This window comes from Brachyistius frenatus, unplaced genomic scaffold, assembly GCF_029030835.1.
Source record: "Brachyistius frenatus isolate BFR_SWC_R1_liver_20210118 unplaced genomic scaffold, ASM2903083v1 Contig_74, whole genome shotgun sequence".
NCBI classification, from domain to species: Eukaryota; Metazoa; Chordata; class Actinopteri; family Embiotocidae; genus Brachyistius; species Brachyistius frenatus.
The window spans coordinates 1,346,705-1,366,286 of record NW_027210673.1 but is presented as its reverse complement, the minus strand read 5'-3'; the positions used below and the strand labels follow the sequence as shown (position 1 = coordinate 1,366,286).

General features: G+C 41.9%; 2 protein-coding genes across 5 annotated transcripts in view; both read right to left on the bottom strand.

Moving 5' to 3' along the window:
- The window catches only part of syt7a (synaptotagmin VIIa), an 80,940-nt gene extending 79,976 nt beyond the window's left edge, over positions 1–964 (bottom strand). For all 3 annotated transcript variants that reach the window (XM_069708259.1, XM_069708261.1, XM_069708260.1), the window contains exon 1: positions 769–964. In XM_069708259.1, the coding sequence (XP_069564360.1) occupies positions 769–802 (34 nt within the window). In that variant the 5' untranslated portion in view covers positions 803–964. The remainder of the gene's footprint in view (positions 1–768) is intronic.
- A 5,667-nt stretch (positions 965–6,631) lies between these two features.
- Positions 6,632–18,852, bottom strand: slc25a22a (solute carrier family 25 member 22a). 2 transcript variants are annotated; one of them, XM_069708254.1, is made up of 11 exons: positions 18,618–18,852; positions 11,942–12,143; positions 11,698–11,823; positions 11,498–11,553; positions 11,109–11,199; positions 10,397–10,451; positions 9,603–9,663; positions 9,223–9,367; positions 8,973–9,127; positions 8,810–8,885; positions 6,632–8,676 (listed from the first exon to the last, which is right to left on the bottom strand). In XM_069708254.1, exons 2-11 carry the CDS (start codon positions 11,959–11,961, stop codon positions 8,523–8,525), a joined length of 939 nt encoding a protein of 312 aa, XP_069564355.1. In that variant the 5' UTR covers positions 11,962–12,143; positions 18,618–18,852; the 3' UTR covers positions 6,632–8,522. The 2 variants fall into 2 exon arrangements, with proteins under 2 accessions (XP_069564355.1, XP_069564356.1); XM_069708255.1 differs by having other exon boundaries at positions 18,721–18,852.
- Between the last annotated feature and the right edge of the window lie 730 nt (positions 18,853–19,582).

The window sequence follows — 19,582 nt, the reverse complement described above, 5'->3', positions numbered from 1 at the left end:
GTGTTATTCTCGTGTAAACCTGAACATTTTCGGTGATAATTAGCATTACCTCTCAGCCCCGGAGAGTTATTTATGCTCCCGTGTTATCAGCAGGGGACGCGAGTCGAGTGTGTTTCTCGGCACCCGACGAGGGAAGAAATCACGCCTCAAAAACACGTGGGAGAGATTACTCAAATATTCCTCCTTTGCACCCCCTTTACCCCTCTCGCTGCTGCACCGTTATCTCTCCCCGTTAAGCAATCAGCTGCAGCTCATTTCATTAGTGGGTTGTTGTTGTTTTTGTGTGTGTGTGCAGAATGTCAGACGCTGAAGAGCATCATACATAATAACCTACACTTGTCTTTCACTGCAGCCAAAGGCTTTGACCTTGTGTACGTGTTGCCCTTAAGTAGTAAATGTCCAAAACATCACCGACACAAGGCAGTGGACACCGAGACATTCATGCAGATGACAAAGTAGCTCTGTCTACAACAGGTTCACAATTGATTGTCCCCGGTGCATTGGAATAAATGCAGGATCGGGCGAAAGATAAGCCTCCTCCCAGGAGGCAATTAACTGCACTGATATTACATAATGACAGCCCACACTTTCTTTCTTCTTCTTCTTTTTTTTTTTTTTTTTTTTTACCAACATCCATGCCAAAGGATAAGGCTTTTAAGAAAAACACGTTAAGGTGTGACAGAGGGACAGCAGGTCAGATATGAAACACCTTGAAAACTGTCCAGGATGCTCTTCAGCACAGAGTGGCAATTCTTGACAGGATCTTACCTTTGCTATTGTCCTCTTCCCTGTTCAGATACATGGCTGTTGCTTCACTCCGAGGCAAATACGACGGCGTTGTTATTTGTTGGTACTCCTCTGGCGTGTGCGGTGAACTCCGCTGATGTGGTTTGTAGTAGTAGCTGTTTATTGTTTTGTTGCTCCTCCACAGCCTCTCCTCTCCTCCTAGTGGATAGGTAGGCTTACCAGTTTGAGACTCTCACTATCTCCCTCCCTCTGCCTCCCTCTCTCCCTCTCTCTCTCTCTCTCTCTCTCTCTCTCTCTCTAATAACCAGCGTGCACTATGGCTCAGAGGACAAAATGGGGAAAGTGACTTTTGCAGCTGTGTAAAGAAGTCTCCACCGCCTGTTTGCTATGCTGCCTGCACGTGTCATCCTGGATTCCGTTTGTGCATCCGTTTATCCTTTGAAAATATCGCTTTGCTGTGTAATGAGGAGTGCAATCACAGCCCACTGATGGGATTTAGGCAGGGTTTCTATCCCAGTTGCACGGGTTAATTGGAAATCGCTTTAGTGACGGATCTTTTAATGAAGTAAAAGTACCAAAGTACTAAATTACAAGCAAAATCCTGCATCCAGAATTTTACTTGATGAAGTGAAAGAGTTATCACATAAGTCTGATGCTGAAAGTAAAACTACTCAATGTGCAAAACGGACTGTTTCTGAAGGTAATCTTAAAATGCATTGTTATGCATCTCCAATTTGATCCCGAGATGTTTAAAGTCAATCAAAAAACATGAGACTACATTAAAGATAAGACAAACTTTCCCAAAATATCCCTCGCTGTGATATTGTATGTATAATCACTGATCCATTAATTAATTAAGCATGTTAATCCTTTAAAAAAAAGTATCCTATATCAGGAGAAGATCATACGTTTTTAATGTGAAATAGTGCTAAAACTATAAGCTGAGCACCAGAAAATTAAGTGCCAGCTCCTCAGATAGCTGATTAATTATTGAAGTCAATTATCAAACAACTACCAGCTTCTACAATGTGAGGATTTGAGACTTTCCCCTGTTTTAGATCACTGAACACATTTTAGTTTTGCTGGTTGAATAATAAGACATTATGATGGATAGCTGTTACTTATTAATTAAGAATCAATTAGGGACTATTAATTGAATTAATCAGTCCGATCAACAATAATGATAGTCATTAGCTGCAGTTAGCTGAAATATACAATATCTAGGTAATGGTAAATCAAAAATATGATGGAATTTGATAAGCTTAAGTACAATTATATGGTGAAGAAAATGAAAATATTCTAGAACAGTGCAAGTACTTGATGTATACCAAATTAGTCATTAAAGCAACACAATGTTGTTGGTGGTCCTGATGACACGTTTTAATGGCTTAGTTTGTAAAGCCATCTAAAAATGCTGCTTCACTGTCAGTAAACATTCAGGTAATACAAGAAAAGTTGGAATCCATCTGGTGCTGTCACTTCACCCCACCTGCTGCATATCTACTTTATATGGTCTTGCATGCACGACGCTGTCCTGCGCAAGCTTACTGACCACATTATTAGGCACAGGGCAGGTTTTAAGAGCTTTTAAGGAGTAATTGAGTGCGTCCTCTACCCCTTGTCTGATGCAAGGTGATGTTGCTGCTATGCAAATGCTCCCCAAATTAGATGCAGAAATGAGATGTAGATTATTTTACCCCCGAGTCTCCAGGCTGTCTTACGTCATATATATATCGGCAGCCTTGTAAGTGGAGACGGAACAATTTGTCTGTGACCTTGACTTAGTCCTAGAAAAAAGTCAGTTAGAAAGCAATTTAAAACAATTTCTTCAATTAGTTTCCTCTCTTGTTCTCAAAGCAAATTTCCAATTTGTGATGTAAGTTCCTGTTGCATTTAGCTCATATAAACTGAGAAATGGAGCATTATAAAATAAATGGGATAAGCCATGACAGTTATTAAAACTACAGCATAAAGCCTGCATCAACACAGTTGCTGTTTGGTCATTAAAATAGAAGATGTTTAATTAATCTGCGATATTAAATTGAAAATCATTCAAATGGACACTAACGAACCAATTCCCTCTGTCCTGAAATCTCATGAATGTCTCCTGTAATTTTTTTTATTGTACTTTGCAGCCTTTCGGTGTCTGCAGGGATAAATATGCACATATTCCTTACAAGCCTGCAAAATAGAAAGCTAATATTCTATTCAATCATGTGTCTCTCTTGATATCACAGATTAGAAATTCAATAGGATATGAGAAGAGCTGTACTGTAGATGCAAATGCTGTGAGAGCATTTGCAATACTGCAACTAACAGTTTGCCTGCATTTTGTCAATAGAGCTGGGAAGGTCATTTGCTCAAAGCATCCTGCAGTGATTTCCATTTGATTATATTTTGTTTTGCACTGAGCTATTTGCTTACTACTGAGAATCTTTGGCCATTTGTTAGGAGAATTCTCTGCAGACTAATCTGACCAGTCTATTCCCAGATTTACCCCCCTACACACACGCACACATCCCCACCACCACCACCACCACCCCAACCCTACGCTTCAAGCAACATTGTGCCTGTCACTGATGCATCTGTCTCCACTGGTATCTATAAATACCCCCTTCTCTCCCCTTCAAAAACCTGATTCCCATTGATTTAGTGACCTATATACACATCACCACCATCCCCTCTCTTCCTTTGGCTCTCTGCTCCTTCCGTCGATGGTCCTTTACTGTCTCCACCTCTTGATTTCTCCCCTGTTCTCTCCATCCTTCTTTCCCTTTAAACTCAACTTAGACTACTTCGGCCTCCACCTTCTCCCCTCCTCTTGCTAGAAAGCAGGAAAGGCTAATAATAGTTCACGGTGGAAGCTGAAGTCATGACACATGAACAGGTTTGGAGTGAGCATAAGAACAGTGGCTGGTGCTCATTTCTATATTTCAAAGTCTTGTCATTGTGGTAAACTGAGCCTTCAGCTCATCTCCTGTGTGTAGTAAACACTGGAGTAGATCTGATGAAAGGAGTCTCTCAGAGAGGCACAAAATTCAATACGAACTCCGACTCTGGCAGAAATCAGATCAGGATACAAAGACAGAGACGTATAGAAAGACAGCAGTGTGTGTGTGTGTGTGTGTGTGTGTGTGTGTGTGTGTGTGTGTGTGTGTGTGTGTGTGTGTGTGTGTGTGTGTGTGTGTGTGTGTGTGTGTGTGTGTGTGTGTGTGTGTGTGTGTGTGCAGGGTTATATGAATGTGTTTATGCTGCAGGGTGCTGCAAAATAGCACCCTAGAACCATAAACCCCAAACTTGAGGTGAAATCCACAGGACAACATATTTCCATATTCTTATTATGCAAGTTGTAAACATATAGACATTATTTATCATGTGGAACTACAAATATCACAGACAGGCATGTGAGCTCTGTCTCAGCTGCAAGAGGTAGAAACAAGCATGTCTGACAATAAGATAGAAAAGAGAGTGAGATCATGATTTACTTCCACACCACCCAAGCTTAGCATACACCTGTAGTGTGGAACTGTTCTGACACTCTTCTCACTCCCACCACTGGAGGACTACGGCTCTACTGCAACTCCACACTGACACCTGGTGGCTCCACCAAGGCATCCAACCACCCCGACAGTCTCAGCCAGTGCCGTGCCCCGAGGAGCAACAATGTCATCCTTGTCGTCTTCAAGACATGGGCCTACTGTTTAGTTTTCACAGCACTATTACAGAGGAAAAACCCAGGGTCAGTTCCTTTGTATTCTGTCAAGGCAACTGCTAGACCTTGAAAGCAGCGTTAAAAATTTAAAAAAAAATTAAAAATAAAAAAAACTCAGTACAGACAACTACATCAGCCAATTTAAGGACAGTCAGTTTATTGAACAGCAAATTGAGACAGGAAACACAATATTTCATGTTGGGTTTTTTTTCATTGCATTGTAAACAATGTCTCGGACAACTGTGTCATTCACCACACATATTCATAAACACCCTCTATGTCATAGAGAGACTTTGTAGATGGACAGTGGGGTGGGATGGGTGGGTTCCTTGTTTTAAAGTGCTATAATGCACAATTCCTCTTGGAGGAAGAGAACAGAGGCCATGATGTGAGCTCAGACCCCAAAAGGCCTCCAAGGTCCCCAGTTGCATTATTTATACATTGTGTGATGTTGTAATGAACAGGTTGTGTTCAGTGTGTTGTTCTACTGTGTATCTGTGTGTGGCTTCTACTTATTGCATATCAGTGAGCTGGTTCATTAATTTTTGTTTCAGTGAATGTGTAAAGCACAAATCTTTAGATTAAAATGTAATAAACTTTTCACTATATTTATAATACATCTCATAATACATTCTCATATTTGATTCATTTATAATATGTATGCGATATATATGTTATATTTTTTGTGAATAACTGCTGATGTGTAACATAGTGGACACCATCAGGAGGGTCTCTGGTAATGGACCTGTCGTCTCAGCCCTGTGGATCCAGTTTTACAGACATATATAAACTTCTCTTACAAGACTTAAAAATTCCATTTCACTCAACATCTGCACGGAAATAAACAATTCAATTCACGTCTGCGAAGCATCATATGAGTTTCTAGGAACTTTAAGTATTCACGTGGTCTCTTGTGCCTAATAATCCTTTGTGCTTTCTTTGATTGTACACACTCCGAGTCATACATTTGGTGTTTTAGAAGCTCCTCTGTGTTCACCTGCATACCGGCGGTGGATGCTAGATAGAGTAGACGGCAGAGGCGCGTGACAGAGAGAAAGAAAGAAGGGAGAGAGAGCATGGTACTGACATTCAAAGAGAAAAATACAGCAGTGTGACACTTAACAACTATTACTTCAACTACGGCACTACACCGTCAGACGCACACACGCACATACATAACCAAATGCACAAGGTCAGTGAAAATTCACAGCTGAGTAAAACATAATGACTTGCAGGACATTTTCAAGATTCCACTATTAAAATTAAAATTAAAAACAATCTGAAAACAATGAGGGAGGGGCGGGGCTCCAAAACAATCATGACAATAATCTCAACAACACAAGAATAGGCATTGTTATCACGATAACAGCATATATGAGATGAACTCGGAATGTCACAAAAAAAACAAAAAACTGCAGTAAAGCAAAGGTCGCATTAGTAGGTGGGTCTCTTTGCCATTTTCCTGTCTGGAGGTGCCAGCCGGCGTCTAGCAGTCCCTCCTTAAACTATGGCTTTCAGCGAAGACTGTGATAACATTAAGATCAGCTAGAGTGTGATTCAGTCAGTACAGCCTTGTTCGTTAGTGCCGCCACCTTTATATTGCAGCTACCTCACGAAAGAAGCACCATTAAAAAAAAAAAAAAAAAAGACAGATTTGCATTACAGCCTGATGTCAACAGGTCCCTATTAGCCTCGTCTAAGGGCGCATTTCATTTCATTTCATTTTCAGAACTGTTTAAGTGGTGCCATAAGTCACTCACTTCAAACCAACTCCATTTCTATGAGCATTTTATGATGCTTCATTTGGTCCTGGTTGATTACACAGTAGGAAACCGGCTGACCCACAGACTCGACCAGTAGCTTAGGAGAAATGACACCTCCATTGAAACAATCCAAGATCTACTCTAGGGTTCCCCTTTGCATACAGTTTAAAAAAAAAAAAACCTTTATTAATATGCTGCATTCAAGTTAAAATGATGCTTGTTACATTAATGTTCCTTCATTTGATATGTCCACATCGTTATAACATAAAACCACCGTGATATGAATTGAGGGGGGAGCGGGGCTGGAGATGTGTGTGTGTGTGTGTGTGTGTGTGTGTGTGTGTGTGTGTGTGTGTGTGTGTGTGTGTGTGTGTGTGTGTGTGTGTGTGTGTGTGTGTGTGTGTGTGTGGGGGGGGGGGGCTGGAGAGGTAGGTGTGCAAATAAGCCATCATGTACAAAACCAACAATAAATCCTAAAACACAAGTCATATCATCTGCATATGTACAATATAGTTAAGGTGGACACTTTGACACAGAAATAAACGACACATCCAAATATATAGTGCTGTACTGCCTATAGAAAGGAATATTGATAAATAAAGCTTACTCCCACAAATGATATTACATTGAGAAGTTGCATCGTGTATCTACAGTGCAACAGTACAATTGACGAGCGTCTTGGACAGTGGGAGCAAGGAAGGAATGTGATTGGATAATACACATCAAAGTCACCTTGATCTCTGACAAGATAAACCAATGGCAGGGCATCCGTGTTGTGATGCATAAACAAGATAGGACAGGGCTGCTTTCCCTCGCAGCTTAAAGCAAACAAAACTTCTAAAGCAAACAAGCAGAGAGGTTTGGTAAAAAAAAATTAAAAAAAATCACTGAGCACACATTGGTTTGATTCGCTGATAAAGAATGTTTTTTCATTAGCTCTTTGGGTCCTGCCACTGACTTCAAGTTTGGACAAAGAATGAAAACTGAGTGTGAACCCACGTGTAAACAAAAATAATTAGGTCTGCATCTGAGGGACGTGAACTACTCGAGACTTTGCAGCTCCACAATGGATGACTGTGCACACAGGTCTCCAGAGGTGATGTCTCACCATTTGTCAGCATAATCACTAATAATCTGTCTTTCTATTAAAATTACTTTCGACCCATTTAGTGTTCACAACCGATGCCTTCATCTGGATCCACAATGAATCACACACGGCAGAAAACTGCTGCTGCACACTTTAGGCCACGATCCCATCAGTGGTGTCACAGCAGGTGCTTTCCATCACGCCAGGAGGCATAACTCTTGCGATGACATCACTGATTGGGGTGTGGCCAAAAGTACAATGTAGAAATAGGTGTAGCAGCAGGTTTTTTTGTGATTCTGTGCTGAGTTTAAACAACGGGAGTATTACATAATGCCCAAATGTTGTACACCGTTGCTTCAGTCTAGTGTGTAACCAGGAATCGGATACATTTCAGGGAGGCAAAACAGTCGAACCATTGTGGTAGCACTAAATATCAGATGGAACCTGATCTACTTAAAGAGCCAGGGCAATCCAGGTTTGCTCGGAGCTGAATGGCTGAGTTCAATGCAGCCACTTACAGGAAGGGATGTGGCTTCTCAGGAAAGATCATAGGGATTGTGCTGGTATCACATTAACACGTTATCAGGGTCTTTGTCTGGAACAGAGGCATATATTTTGTCTCTAATTCTATCTATGTTAACTTTTAAGACTTAAGTTCTGGGGAAAATGGCCTTTTTTTGAATATTCTAAAAGACCCATAGTTCTCAAATACCTTTATGAAGAAGGAATGTGCATTTAATTCTGTAATCTAAGATAGTTACAATTCATAAATTAAAATAGATTGCTGAGGTCTTCTCTGTCATTAAAAGGCTAATGAAGTTTGAAAAATGAGTTGCTGTAGGGCTTGCAGAGTTGCAGCAACCAAGGGCAGTACATCTATTTTGCAGATTCAACAATGACTTTTAAAAAAAAATGCAATAAAAGTTTGTAATTATAAAGCAAAATTCCTCTTAAAACTTGAACTGATATTTGTGGCTTCATTTCCAGAGAGCTAGCTGAGCCTGCCAACTGGAATTATGTGTGCCACCGTAGGCAGCATGGCAAACAAAGGCTCCCTCCTGAACTATTTGGACATTCAACACAACAAATTTAAAACAAATGTACTGAGTGGTCATGTGTTGACCCTTCAAAAACCTCTTTCAGAAATGAGATGAATCCTCACATAGTTGGTGTTAATGCGTTATGGGAGGGGAAGGCAGAAAGGAGGTGCTTCTTAGTTGTCTTTTTTAGGCAAGAAGCTGAGGATAAATTCACCCACACCGAGGAAGTAGATCACCTGGGCGATGCCAAACAGAGGTGCGATGACCAAGGCTCGACAGTAGGCTCCCTTCAGGAAGGCTGACGGACCCTCATTGCGCAGGATTTTCCTAGAGAGCAAATAAAAGCTCATTACATCAACTCAAACATCCCACCAGCACTATTAACATGCCAGTAGGCATGATGTCAGACCGTGCCCGCAGCCTCACACATGCTGTAGCAGTAATGACATAATGAGGTCACCTGATGCAGTCAGTCACTCCGCTGTACGTGTCTTCTGTGCTCCCTCGGTTCAGCGACTGCAGTCTGGTCTTTATAACTGCAACACGAGGAGCTCAGGTAAATACATAACTTTCAAAGTCAGCGCACACATCGCTGAAACTGTGTTCACAGTCCCACTGCTCACCGTCAACAGGGTTGACAGCAACAGCTGCCGTGCTCCCTGCGAGGCAGCCAGATAGAAACGACACGTAGAAAGGAGCAGGGCCATCCATGCCTCTCTTTCCCAGGTCATTCAGGTTGGCAAAAAGGGGGAAATAGATGATGGAGAAGGGAACATCCCTACAAAAAAAAAAAAAAAAAAGAGAGAGAGAAATACAATAAGAAATAATCACAGTCATTAGAAAGTTATTGTTAAACTGTAGCTTGGTTTTTACCTGAGCAATGTGGCACCAAGGCCTTTATACAGCCCAGCAATGCCCTTTTCCCTCAGTAATTCTCTGGTAAGCTGCATGGCTGTTGGGGACTTGGTCTCCACAGTACCTGCTGCCACCGTCTCTGGCATCAGCTTCCTCTGAGCTTCTACAGGAAGCACAACAGGAATTACAGAAAAAGTTGAAAAGAAATACGTTTTTGGAATAACCCAATAGGAACAGGAATATGGGTAGACATTTTGAATTCATAACAGGAAAAAAAGAAACTAGGATAAAACAGGTTGTAATCTCGAACATGACCACATGAGGCCACTGTTTCTCCAGTGTATCACCCACGCTTCACTCTTTCGCTAAACTACCGGGTGCATTGAGTTTCCTCTTACCAATTCGTCCAGCGTCTTGGAGCTGGATTTTCAACATCTCCATAGGAGTTGTGACAATAACCTACAAAAAAAATATGCAAAAAAAAAGGTGTCAAGTACACAGTCCACGTTTGTTCACACTGTGAACAAATCTGATGAATTGTTGTCCATGTGAGAGCAAATAATAATAGTTTGGGACCTATCCGTGCTGAGTGTGTCAGAACAAATGTCTGTCCAGTGTAAACATATTGGCATCCATTAGCTAAATGTCAACTCTTGTTTTCTTCTGTAATCCACAGAGTAACAACTAGTTAACTGGATTAAGGGTGAGATGGCCATGTTCACAGCCACAATCTTAATCCAAAGTCTGCTACACCTAATCTAATCATGTTCCTCTGCCTTGAAGCCTTTGCCCTTATTGTCAACAGGCATTTCCCTCTGACTCACTCACTCGGTGCACATGGCCAAGCACTCTCACAACGTCTTATCTGATCACTCACATCGAGCTGCCAGCGTGCTAACAGGGCAATGTTTCAGTGATTAGAAATCATTCACTAAAATGGAACGTTACAGGTCACATTTCAGACCCCAGATAACACAATCTAAAGGAGACCAACTCCAAGGAGGTTTCTAGAACTACTACCTCGCATTTAAACGTGGCTGTAGCAGATTCTGGCTGCAGGCAAGAGACAAATGAGGCAGCGGCTGAGGCTCTGTGGTTTGTATGTGAGCTGACGTTGGCAGGGCTAAAGGCGGGGGTTCCAGATGGAGAACAGGAGGATGCAACTAAAGCAGCATTTTACTCACTCACTCACCTGGCATGTACCTGCCCCGCACCCAGCCAGCATCTCTTTGAGCAGTGTGAGTTTTCTGGAGGAGAAAAAAAAAAGATAAAGAAGCAAGATCAGATTAAAGCACATACTGGACTGACAGCATGAGAGCCAGACATCTTTATTTCCACAGTCCTCGAAAAAGGAGTTGTCACCACCGGTGCTGGTGATACCAATCTTTGTCTTCCGTATCAACATGTCAGGCACAAGGGCAGATTAATAATTCATAAGGTGAGCAGCTGAGCCAGACAAGTCAATCATTCATCAGCCTGCATGGTTGTCACCATAGAGATGGAGGCAGAGGTCCCAGAAAGCTTCAGGTTTTTCTATGCAAACAGTGCTCCTCGGTGGACAATGAGTGCTGTCTGCTTTCAGCAGCACCCCATGATTGTTGCTAATGTGCGACACGTGATACCATTATGTGCTAAATTTTACTCGGTAACAGGCTTTCGGACAGAACTTCTGCCGACACACACAGAAGTAATTATGTATTTATAGACCACACCGTTAACAAACCCCCGTGAAACGCTCTGTGTGCTCCAAGGAGATGACAGGGTGAATGATTAACTGGAGCCTTGGTGAGAATACAGCCGGCTAATGTGTCAGGTTATATGTTGGTAAACACGCCGGTTAATCACAATATGAATGAGAGGAGTGGGTGAGTGTCAGTCAGCCTGTCAGCACTTTCATGCCTCACCCATCCTTGGCGAGGTGATGTCTGAAGAAGTCGTTAGCTGCCAATTTGATGGCTTTCTCCGGCGTGACTAGTGTTAAGTTCACCGCAGCTCCTGGGAACGAATAAAAAGGACAGCGAGCAAGACAGAGAGCCACAAAGAAGAAAAAGAAAAGGGATCAAATCTGAGGAAAGAAAATTAGGTGGTTTACAGTGGAAGATTTGTCCTTGTAATTGCCTGGAAATTTCGACAGAGAGAGCTGTATGTAATGTCTGTAGCCTCATTATAAAGAGGAAAGTAAAGATCCTGTACTACGAACAGTGAACATGCTCTCATTTTTATACTGGTCTTACACTTCAATGAGCTTGCAAAAAATTACAAGTATCTCAAAGATAAAAAATCTTCACCATACCTCGGTACATCCCAAAATACCCGTCTGACCGAATGGTCTTGATAAGGCAGTCTGACCTGAAACACAAACACAACAGTTTTGGTATGTTAGTCAAAGTGCTGCTTGATACAGCTGAGTGATTCTACTGATACATTCTGACAATAGCCCAGCACTTTCTGGGACTGTGTGACTGTTGAAAGTGAAATAGAACAACTTCCTACATGCTGGTGTAAAGGCGAGATCCATTTTGCTGGTTTTGCAGGCGAGTCTTGGCCAAGTCAATTGGAAACACACAGGTCACTCCAATCAGGCCGGCGATTCCCCCATTGATCAATTTGGCAGGCAAACTGGATGAAGGTCACGACCACGGAGAAAGAGACCAAAATATGAAATGTGGAAGGTCACGACATCAAAAACAAAGCCACAGCTTTGCCCCCAAACCTTTGTAGTCACATATAACCTTACCTGATCTGTTTGTCAGCCATTTATCTGAAGCCCCGGCTGGTCAAAGTTCAACGTGTCTGTTAGCTGGTCACTCGGGTGCCGTTTCCTTTTCTTTTGGTGTTCGTTTCAGTCGTGTCCTGCTGTTCAAGTAGGGTTATGTAGTGAGGTTATCTTATGTCCACTCGTCTCCTTGCTGTTCTTGTTAATTCAAGTTCTGAGATATCTGTAAAGAAACAAAGAAGGACTTTGTGACATCTAATGGATTTAAGTTCACAAAAACACAAAATAAAGAATCAGTTACAATGAAGCTTTGTTGCCTCTAAAAACATTTCAACAAGGACTTGGTTTTGTAAAAAGTTACTGCAAAAAAATCTACATTAGTTAGTCAGAGCAGCAACTAGTGTTTGTTTTCATTTACTGTCACAATTAATTGGTTGATGTATACATCCCAGAAAATAGTGAAACATCACAAATGGGTCTGATTAAATTGTTTGTCTTCTTTCATTATGTTCATTTGGCGGATGCTTTCTGTCCAAAGCTGTACTAGTTGCTTTTGAAAGCAAAAGCGGCTCTTAAAAACTAGAACCCTCTGAAATCAACAACAAGAAGCATTTTAGTTAGTTAGTTTTAGAAAGTGAGATTAAAGATGGAAGTGCTCGTGTGGAGTGTCAGTGTGGTGCCTGAAAAATGGGTTCTCCGTGACTCTGCAGTCGACTTCGGTGGCGACTTCATTCCACTCTGTGAGCCACAATTCACAGAGCAATTGCGAGTACAAATTTTCCACATTAAGGCAGTTACATTTAAAAATGTTTTTCTATCAGACGTCTGTTCATTACAAACTGTTTTCTCTTTTTTTTTTTCACTGCAACATGGAGATTTTTTTTTCCCAAACAGTCTCCTAAAATGCTGGCTTTGAAATGTACTGTGTTCAGGGAAAATGGAGGTTTTACAAAATGATTATGTAAGTCTCCCCACTGAGAATCAGTTGTATGGTAATAAGACCTTTCTGACTCCACTCCCTGGTGTGCTGTGGAACCAAATCAAATACAACCCTACAGTATAAAGTGGGGTTGAAGGTCAACAGTATTCAGTCCAACCAGCACATGAAAAGCAAAATATATTCAGTCGAAGATCACATAAGAAAAAGAAAAGCAGTGCAACTTCTCAGCTGAGAAGTTATTTCTTGAAAATGTGTAAAAAGGAACAACTATCAAAATAGTGAGACTAATCATCTGCCGTTACATCTACAGGTGATTCTCAATAGTTCTGTGTGTCACTTATTAGAGGTGATCCCTCTTTGTCATCTAAAGACTACATCAGGTGTAAAACGATGACACTGACAGAAGATACAGTCCCATAGAGACGTATAATTAAGCAGCATTACTGACAGTTCCCTAAAAATGGGGCTTCTACATCACTGTAGAGGGATTACTTTCTGTTAAACAAATCTATCATCACTGGAACATGCATGGGTCATGCGTGTCCTTGAATCCTCGCTTTGAGCTCAGCTCATTGGAGGCTACAACGGTAATTTGAGAAATCAGATGAAATGTGTCTGATGTGGTCAAGATTCTCCCTATTTTCGGTACAGAAAGCCCTCAGTGGGAAAAGATGCTTCCCGTTTTATTCTCTCCACCCCTTCATCCACCAATCAAAACCTGCCACTGCGTGTGCAGTCCGCCTCCTTCCCTCTCCCTCCCACCGGCCCTCCCCCCCATCATTTCTCTCAGTCACGACTCTCACACACTGCTTTTTCCTCTTAGATCTTTGCTGACTTGCGGGTTTTGTGTGTAAAGTGCATGTGCGCACAGTCATATGGCACCAATAATCTTCAGGTCCTCTTTCAGAGCGACTGCGCAGCATGAGTGGATGTTTAGGTTCCCTTCGACTACATCTGGGCATTGAACGCAGCTGAGGTCTGGTGTGTTTAGTTTGGATGGGGACTCCAGAGGTGGAGGAGGGATGAGGAGGAGGGAGGAGGAGGGAGGGGGAACAGATCAGGTCATTGAGCTGCCTCTCTGGTCTCTGTTGGGGGGGCGTTCTCTCCTCCCTGCTCCCTGGAGCTTCACACAGCCCACCTCCATCACTCATCTTCCTCTAGCTGTTTTCTCACCCAGCGGTGACACTGAGCCCACTTTCTCACATTGCTGCATGTTCCTTTTGTTTCCCTTTTTTTTCTGTCACCGACTTCTTCTTGAGCATACACATTAACTCCAAAGTCAGCAGTCTGATGTTTTTCTTTTAAGTAGCCAACACACCACCGGCGCCTCATATCCATCAAACTGACCTCTCTCTCCTTCTCCACTATGTCTGCAGCGTTAGCCGTCGACACCATTTCTTCTGCAGCGCATCACTGTGTCTGCTGCAGGGCATTCATTTGACCCCCACAGCCATAGCAGGGCTGCACTGTCTTCTCATGACAATTGGGAGTCTGTGTGGAATCAATTAGCCTCAGTGTGCAGTGTCCACGGCAAGAGGCTTCGCTCATCAACCACATCTTCCAACGAATTTTTTTTTTTCTCGCAGCACGAGAAAAGATAACAAACTGCTGTGGAACTGGTATTTCTTCTCTGCAGGCCTCACATGAACATACCGCTAAAGCCACTTTTCAATTCACAGCACTATTGAGGTGGAGGGTTACGTCTGGCAAACAAGATGAAAAAAAAATGGGGGCAAATGTGACTGAAAAACATCTTTGTCAAACCAGCCAATCACAAGTGACTTAAAACGTCACACACACACACACACTTTCTCACTGGGGTTATATTTTGAGTTTGCATCACTAGAGCTGATAAGCAATGATGAGTAAACAATAGGGGATTATGCAACTTTATGCACAACCTTGAACTTAACAAGTTAAACCAGCCCCTTAAACCGGCCATTGGACGCACTAAATGATACCAGGAGCTCGTAGATGGTGCGAGCTGATGGCTGGGGAAGATAACAGTTCACAGTTTGACCCTTATTCATCCTTTCAATTTTAACAACGAGGAAACAAATCCTAGCTTACTGATAAGGACACAAGAAGAATCTCGAAAGAAAAATGTTGACAGTAGTTAAAGACGATTCCTAAAAGTACTTTTATCAATTACAGGTTCATGGGCCTGTGTTGGCAGTTTAATGCATTAATCCAACTAATAAAACAAAGGTGTGGGGGAGGTTGTGGAAGCGTGATGCTTTACATGCCTTTTAGGAATGACACCACTTTTCTAAGCATAAGAATAATATAAAAGAAGAATGCAGCTGAACACAGCGATACTCACTCGATAATTTTCTCCCCTGAGAGAAAAAAATATTTAATTATGATACAATTACGTTTGATAATGAAAAAGATTTGGATTAAAGAAGTGTTATATTGTCTATTGCCATTTCTTTCATCACAGTTTTGTAAGATTAAGAGCATATGGTGCATTTCTTATCAACCTAAAACAAAAATGCATATTCATTGCTGAAAAATGTCAAACTTTTTTCGATTGTTTTAAGCCATGTTAAAAAACCTTGGAAAGTCTATCATTAGCAAAGATACGTATATTGATAGACAGACGCATGTATGTATTCAGTTCATAAAGGGACTAAATGTAAGAAAATGTTATGTTTTTCCAAGTAAACAATATGAATCAGTATGCATTATGAAGGTGCATAAAAAACTGATAAAACTGGTAGAAATAAGAGAATGTAGCTGGTCCCTTCGGCTAATCTGCTCTAAAGTATGTCTCAGTCTCTAAAGAAAGATAAAAACTAATCTCAAAGACATTGAAAACCTCGAGACAAATTCACCCAAGTTAATTTCCTATGCAAAACTGAATGCAAATTATATTCATTTCATTCAAATCAACCAGAGGGGGAAAAAAAAAAAAAATGTACCTTGTGCATCACAGCTCCCTCGGCTGCTCCTGTTGTCAAGTGCCAACAAAGTAAATGTCTTGCTGACTGAACGACAGTGAGTTCAGTGAAAGATAGAAGGAAGTGAGAGTGACAAAGCACTGGGGTGGTTAGTGCATGTGACTGTGACTATAGTTGAGAAGACAGGAAAGAAAGGGAAAAAAAAAATAAACACCTTGGTCCTCCTCATTAGCTCAGTGCAGGCTGTTGTTACCAGTCCATCTGTCTCACATGAACTGGACTGATAAACACACTGCAAGCTCTAAGCCACGAGGACGGCGTCAGACACGAGTGTGTTTTTCTGCAATCCTCCATTGAGTACTTCTCTGAGCTGCAAGAGCTCAGAGGCCAGAGCAAACATAAAACTCAATCTGTCCAGTTTCACATCCCTTCTGGAGCCATTCTTTTTTTTCTTTTTTTTTTTAAATGATTCATTTCTGAGTATTACTTCAGACTACTGCAAAGCTGCTATGAGGTAGTATTATACAATTTACATACAGACTGATATCTGTGCATTTGATGCATGATTATGATTATCATGCAGCCATTCATCCTGTTTTTTTTTTCTTCCCCAACGCACATCCGCTACATTGCCACTATCGTGCCTTTTTGAAATGACGGTTTATAAGATCTATTTTTGGAGCTCGACAGCCATGCAGGAAGAGGGGATGCAATTTGTGGTGTCACAGATAAATCTGATTACTATTTCCTCTTCCCTACAGCATCAGGATTATAAACCTAATACCTACTCATGGAAGCTCTCTCGCAATCTCCATTTCCAACCAGAGGAGTGAGGGTTATGATCCGGGCACAGCAATGCATTTCTGCTACAGGTATTCTACTCCTTTTACTTCATGTTGCAACCATGAAACGGACAAAAGTAAGCATTGTTGCAATCACCTGATGTAGATCAGAAAGTCTAGCTTTTAGGCAGCGAAAATGCCCTGCCTGTGCAGAGGAGTGGCGTAATGTTTAGTCTCTCCTCTGACACCACAGGTATCCCCGGTGGCCCAGTTTCTAAAGTCAACCAGGGTTTTTGTCTCTCCTCTGTTTTGCCTCCATCTCAGCTTTCCTACTGCCTTGACAAAGAAATAATAATGTCACTGTTGGTGATCTTTCCTTTGAAGAAAGAAAAAAAAAAAAAGAAGACAATCCAGCATTGATGTATCTGATTACAGTCTGCAGATCACCGTAAGGAATATCCTGAGCGTTTAACTTTCCCACAGCTGCATGTCATCTCCCCATTAGCACAGCTACACATCATTCCCATTCAGCGCGCATACGCCAGTGACATTTTAGCAGTCCTTGCTTGTGAGATTTTAGTGTCCTTTCAGGGAAAGGCGGTATACATTGCAGTCCTGCATGCAGGTTAAACACACATTTAACAGCAGGTTGTTGTTTTCAGCCGAATGAAATTAAACCCATTTTGTGTGAGCACTGCAGCCACAAAGGTGAGACAGTTCCACCGGAAAGCACAGGATGTCACCCTACACCCAAGAATGGCTCACCTCATCAATAATTTCAAGGCTGCAGGAATGCTTTATCACACTGCTTGGCCGAGTCATAACCAATATATCTCTTGGGAAATGATGTGTTTTTTTGTTTGTTTTTTAAGCATGTACTGCTGCAAGTCTTCCTGTCCTGCCTGACATCTTGCTCAACAGCTAGATGTATGTGGAGGAGTGTGAGACCTCAGCAGGGAAGTAGAGGAACACAGTAAAATGGGTGCAATAGAATTGGCCTCCTGCATGCATGCTATTAAACAATAATGACTGTACTTGATCTTTAATTTGTATTAAAATGCTTCTTTTTGCTTTAGTTTGATTCTAGAGGACACACTGTTCGTTGTGTGTGTGTTTTAGAGGGAACCACAACTATGAGTCGATTAATTGATTGTTTTCGGTTATTTCTTGCTGGGAAAATGCTGCTCTCCTTTGATTCCAGCTTCTTTAAGGTGAATATTGTTTTGGGTGATTTTAGTGCTTCATAACAATAAACCAAACATCCTTTGGTTGTGGACTGTCGATCGGGACAAAACAAGGCATTTTTAATCAACTTTTTTTTTTCTGGCATTTTGAAGAACACGCAGCAAATCAATTAATCGAGAAAGTAATACTCAACGAAAATGATAAATGATTCAGCCCCTCTGGAGGAGGTGAGCAGCTTCTCTGAGCTCTACCAATGAAAAAGGAGGTGGGTTCAGTTAAAGTGGGTTTACCGTCCACTGCTAACAACATCTCAGCCCACATGATAATAATTATTCCCGGAAGCCGATAGACGCGACCCCCTTTTTGCACGTCTCGGACGGAGAAATACGGGATTAGACCCGGTTTACAGCGGTGACGTGCAAAACCGAGCGAGCTAAAAAAAAAAAATAATAATAATAATAATAATGTAAATATAAACCAATAAAGTCGCTCCGTCTCTGACATGAATGTGGATCACCTCGGTTTCTGCAATGGGGTAAAATATGACAATGCATATGAACGACGCCGGTGTAACGTTTATTCAGCCGCGGTTCATAACGGCAGTCTGCAATAGGCCCGTTACCGTGAACTCCGCATCATTAAACCGCCATAGGATGAACACATGCCACATAACGGGAAACGATTTGCTGCCTCTGTTGCAAGCACATCCCAGCCTCAACGTGTCAGTTCAGTATTTCAACCCCCCACCCCTCCCAAAACGAAACTGAAGCTCGACACGGTCCCGTAACGTTTCCCCCAGGTGAGATTTTAACACACACACATTTACTGAATCAGACTTTTTTTTTTTTTTTTTTTTTTTTTTACCGCATCCCGTCGTGTGTACGTACCGCTCGGACTCGTTTCCGCGGTCTTCCCCTGGTGTCTGTGGAGTGAAATCAAAGCCTTGACACTGTATCTTTGGCTTGACAGACCGAGCAGCAGCTAACCTACCGGTGTTACGAGCATTTGAGTCCAGCGGAGGGAGGTAGAGGAGGTGGGAGTGCAGGCAGGCAGGCAGGCAGGGAAGGAGGCAGGCAGGCAGGGAGGAGGGAGCAGCCTGGTTAACCATAGGAGTAGGACTCGATTAAAAAAAAAAAAAAAAAACCGAAGGGGGATTTAAAACCAGGGGTCCTCTAGTGGTACGTAGTAGAAATACACACAGTTTTGAATGTGCAAGTAAAAGGTGCAGGGGTAAAGGGATGGGAGTCGACGTCATCGTGACGTTTCATCCCTACGCAATGACCTTGAACATCAAAAATAGAAACACGGCCAGAGTTGAAGTATTGGGGATGAAGTGGGAGCACGCAGCAATGAAAGTGCCAGTGACTCATCACGATGCTCTGCAGACACATGCAGAATGAATGTGTCGCACAATGTATCATTGCACATTAAAATCATGGAAATTCATACATTGCACGAATCTAATGTCCCGCGATTGAGACTGAGCTGCAGCTAAACTGATTACTCAGTGACCAAAGGCACACGTGGAAAAAATGCAATCATCTGGAAAAAAAAAAAATGGGCTCCTCTTGCATTTTGAGTGTTTGCTCTGCCTGAACAGGAACCAGTGAACTCTGTGGAGGCTCATTTCTGCCAGGAAATAAAAAAAATAAAAAGCAACATTATGCATGCTACAAATGAAGATGGTGTCTCAAAATACTGAGATACTGAGTTGAAATTATGAAATACAAAGTGAAAATCGTAATATGGGTGAATGGAACAATAAACGCAACGATGGTTAAAACTGATGGCGAAACAAAAGCTACACAAACTTTAACATAAGTCTTGCTTGACACCACTAGAGACAGTTCTC